We start from the raw sequence: 4,647 nt of genomic DNA, 5'->3' as shown, positions 1-4,647 counted from the left end.
AGCTGTTGCTGGTTGTCTCTGATTGGGAACCATATTTAAACAGTCTGTTTTTCCACAGTATTTGTGGGATCTTGTTCCGTGTTGGTGTGTTTATTGTAACCAAGGACGTCACATTATCGTTTTGTTCGTGTATCATTAAATAAATAAGTATGTTCACCTTCCACGCTGCGCCTTGGTCCTCCTCTCTTCCCGACGATCGTGACACCTAGCAATTTAGATTTTTTATTTTGCTCCAATAATATTAGTATTTTCAAAAAGTTAAAATAGGTTGATGAAAATGTATATTTTCGTTACTTTATCATACTACCATCATATATATATATAAAAGTTATTGAATTGTAACCACTTTTAAATGGACATACATCCATAATTACAAAGCTCACTACATTGAATCACACATAATTTAATAAAAGCCCATTTCATAGACAATGTTACAAACTGGACTATATGTAGTAACTTACTTTGAAGAGATGGGGATTGGGTCTAAATAGGTGTTTGGCGTTTCCCATGTGCACACACTGGTTGAATCAACGTTGTTTCAATGTCATTTTAATGAAAAATACCTTGAACCAACGTGGACTAAATGTTGAATTGACATCTGTGCACAGTGGGTTGGTAGTCTTTAAATACCATTTCCCAAAAGTCAGACTCTTACCACACGCCAACTCATTTCTCTCAGCCTCAGACGCATCTGCATTAGACGTATTCTCCAGACTTATACATAGGGAATTGCTGATGTGTTGTCAAATTTTTATTCTGGATTACATTTTCTTCTGAAAAATGAGGCAAGAGAGTTTTAACAAAATGAAACCACTGACTTCATCCAGTGTCCAGAAAAATTGATTTGCATGATATGCAAATATGAGCGTTTTTTTTAAGGTCACCTAATTTGTATATTTCAATAAAATATTTAAGAAAAATATATTTCAAAAAGTATTATAATTGTGTCCACATTCAACTGGTAAAAGTTGATTGTGATATGATTAGGGAGGGGGGGTTACCCTATTAGGGTGTGGTACCTGGCCTTAAGCTTATCATACTTATCAGGTGTGCGCCATAATCACTCAAATGAAGGTTTCCAACAGTTCCTGATTAGCTTTGGACCGGTGTGGATTTATTATGGGGTCTGCTGCTGCAGGTGCATAATTCGATTGAGAAAGCTTTGTCTAATGTGCAGTTACCTCAGTGTAAGTGCAGAGCAGGGAGATTGTTTGTTTGTGTGTGTGTGTGTGTGTGTGTGTGTGTGTGTGTGTGTGTGTGTGTGTGTGTGTGTGTGTGTGTGTGTGTGTGTGTGTACGTGCGCGCGAGACATCAGAGAGAGAGCGAGAGAGAGTAAGCACTTTTAATATTTTGGCCTCATGTAAATTAAACATTTTGTAATCCTGTAACATTCCCCTTGTTTTAAAAACAATATTGCACTCTTTTCCAGAATAAATAAGGCATTTAAACAACTGCATGTCGTTACACTGCCCCTGTAAGGCTTACCATATTTTCCATAGTCTGTAGGACAGCGGTCATACTGTCATTGAGCGCGATAATGATAAGCAGTCATTTCGGAATTCCATCTTGGGTAACTTGTACCAATTGTAGCAATTGGTTTCAATACATCTGCTGCTCCAAATACATAGAAGCTAGAACCTTTAGAGATCATATGAATAAGCAAAGACTGGTGTCTTCTCTTATAAGACACCAATTTACAGCACTTTTCAACACGGGACAACAACACCACATCTCAAATATCTGATTGAAACAATACATCTTCTTACGCACGAGCTGAGACAAGTGAATTCAATGTAAACCATTGGGGGTGAATGGTGTCATCCTGTCAATGCTAATCTCTTCCTCACAGTCGTCCAAGTCACAAACGGAGTCGGTGCCATTTTCATTGTTGTGAGTTAACTGTGATATCCTGTCAAACGTGTCCTCGTGCTCAATGCATTCCACTACGTTGGGGATCATATTGACGTAGGCGTTCACGATTTCTTTGTGGACAAGGGTGTCCTGGTTGTAGGAGACCAACTCGTTGCTAATATTCACCGTTTCAACTGGTGTGCTGGAGCAGAAATTACGACGACAACCCAGCAGACTGGCAAATGCTTTTCTGAACTCTGCGTTAAAAGCGTAAATAATAGGATTCATGGATGAATTAGTCCAGCCAAACCACACAAAGACGTCAAATGTTGTCTCGCTGACGCACGGGAGACCAGCATCTTTGTCAGTCGGTGGTTTGTCACAGAATGGAACTATGCAGTTCAAAATAAAAAAAGGTAACCAACAACATACAAAAACACCCATAATGATCGATAAAGTTTTTAAAACTTTGGTTTCCCTTTTAATAGACGTTTTCAAGGTATTGTGGTGTTGGCACTCGAGTGTGTTGGTCCTGCAACTTGTGGCGTGCTCTGCCGCGCGCTCTAGGGAAGCTATCCTCCTGATTTGGATCTGAGCAATCCGATAGATTCTCGTGTATGTCACAATCATAATTGCTACGGGTATGTAGAAACTTATTAAAGATGAAGATATGGCGTATTCTCTGTTGAGGCTAGAGTCACAGTTTTCCTCTACTTGACCCAAGGAGGTGTTATGCGCTCTAACTATTTCGTCTTCGCTGGCTTTGTGCCAGTTCAGTTGGACGGGTATGAATGAAATGAGTAGAGACAATGTCCACGTGATGCTTATCATCACAAAGGCAACTCTTTGGGTCATTTTTCTCTCGTACCGGAACGGACTTGATATGGCCCAGTATCTATCCACGCTGATAATGCAGAGGTTGAGGATAGACGCAGTTGAGCACATAATGTCAAACGCCACCCAGTAATTACAAAAAGTGCCAAATGGCCAATACCCCGCCACCTCAGCCACAGCTTTCCATGGCATCACCAGAATTGCAACGAATAAATCCGACACAGCCAAAGAAACGATGAAAATGTTGGTCACTTTACTTCGCAATTGCCGAATTCGGAGCACGGCGGAGCACACCATAAGGTTTCCCAGTAGTGTCCATAGGATGAGCAGGGAGAGCAAACAGCCCGTCACTGTCCGGATGACCAATTCCTTTCCACCGTCTGATGTTGCCTCCGATTCGGTCGAGTTCCACATAATCTCCCCAAGAGGTAACGGGACGGAGTGGTTCTCGTGCACTGAGAGGTATTTCGCACGGTTCTCTATGTGTCCTCTCAAGTGGAAAGCCAGTCCATTGCGCCAATCGCGTCTGAGGACGCAGTAGTAACCAACTCACGGTGCTCTGTCGTCCCTTCGTCTGCCATTCTATTTGAAATAAATATACAAACGAAGGATTTGAGATTGCTTAGTGAATTTGCGACAAATGTGTTGCATCCACGCTGAGCCGAACTGGGCGTTCGGTGCGCCAAAAGGTTGAAGCGCGTTGCTCATTGGCCACCACATGTTATTACCTCGCGTGTCGTCTGACCTGCCTTGCCATAGTAAGGCAGCTGCACTGAAACTATTGGTCGAGGCTATTTGGAGTTCGTGAGTGCTTTGAGAAGGGAGGGAGTCCCCTGAGCCAACGCACACACAGACACAGGCACACGCACGCACATATACACACACATACACACACACCTCCGTTGTGGAAACACGCACTTGCACTACACGAATTGAGGTTCTATTCCTCTCGCTAGAAAGCTACCAATGAGCATTCTATCTGGATTCTAATTTTAGATTAGGTTGCACACTCATACTCCAGTTGTGGGCTTCTGTTCAGCAAAAGCAACAATTCAGTTTGCAAAAGGTAGGCCTGAGTGAATGTTTTTTATTTAATCTATACTTTTCTATAAACAGTGAAATAATTATGGAGTATTTCATTGCTGTGGGGATAATGAATAATGATATCCAGGGGTGCTGTCCGTGGTGCTGAAATTGCACATGGAACAACTCTCCCTCAGGAATGCGAATTTTGACACTTGTTTTAGAATTAAGCCTTCTTTTGTGGCTGGAATTGTATTGTTAATCGACGTTGTCTGTGTGAAAATAAACATTGCATACATTTATGAAGGTCATCACTAGCCTATAGCCTACGTTGTGAGCAATTGATAGTACAGCTCTCTCCAAATTACGCAAGACGCGTTTGGAGTGAGCGTGATGTTTTCAGTTTAATTTCAACTTCAGGCTAGACATCCTAGGTGACTCACTCTCACACTCTACGTGCAAGTAGAAACACAATAACTAAATGCACTGCAACATCTGCATGTGCAGTGTATCCTCTTGCGTTGGCAGTTTCCGGCTTTTTAATGTCATCTTTATTTTTAGGTGTGTCGACAACATGCCTGTCAAATTGTTTTGATGCCTATGTACATAATCTCTCAGCGTCCTGCAAAATTCTGTCGAGTAAAATCTAGGATATGTTATGTCGAATTCTGACATTATTTACTTATTTCATTCATGGTAATTTGTGCATATGATGATCAGTCTTTTTTACTGACTTTCACCATCCTTGAATATAGTGAGTGAGAGTTTACCAAACAAAAGGGATTTGTCAGCCCCTACCCCCTACCTGTACAATGTCAATCAATGACAAAGATGTATACAAATTGAACGTTTTAATGTTTACTATTTATAATAGGCTAGATATGCTTATCTATAAAGCATGAATTATATTCAGATAATACTCTGCATTTGAAATTATGA

At 41.0% G+C, this 4,647-nt stretch overlaps 1 protein-coding gene across 1 annotated transcript; it reads right to left on the bottom strand.

The window, feature by feature from the left end:
• Positions 1-1,361: 1,361 nt before the first annotated feature.
• LOC121576002 (D(1B) dopamine receptor-like) lies at positions 1,362-3,404 on the bottom strand. The gene has a single exon (XM_041889301.1). It carries the CDS (start codon positions 3,097-3,099, stop codon positions 1,789-1,791), a length of 1,311 nt encoding a protein of 436 aa, XP_041745235.1. The 5' UTR covers positions 3,100-3,404; the 3' UTR covers positions 1,362-1,788.
• Positions 3,405-4,647: the final 1,243 nt, after the last annotated feature.

The sequence above is a fragment of the Coregonus clupeaformis genome, chromosome 10, assembly GCF_020615455.1.
Source record: "Coregonus clupeaformis isolate EN_2021a chromosome 10, ASM2061545v1, whole genome shotgun sequence".
Taxonomy (NCBI): Eukaryota; Metazoa; Chordata; class Actinopteri; order Salmoniformes; family Salmonidae; genus Coregonus; species Coregonus clupeaformis.
The sequence above is the reverse complement of the archived record's forward strand: the minus strand, read 5'-3'. Positions and strand labels throughout refer to the sequence as shown.

Coding starts and splice junctions, on each gene's coding strand:
- LOC121576002 (XM_041889301.1), bottom strand. CDS start 3,099: ATGTGGAACTCGACCGAATCGGAGGCAACATCAGACGGTGGAAAGGAA.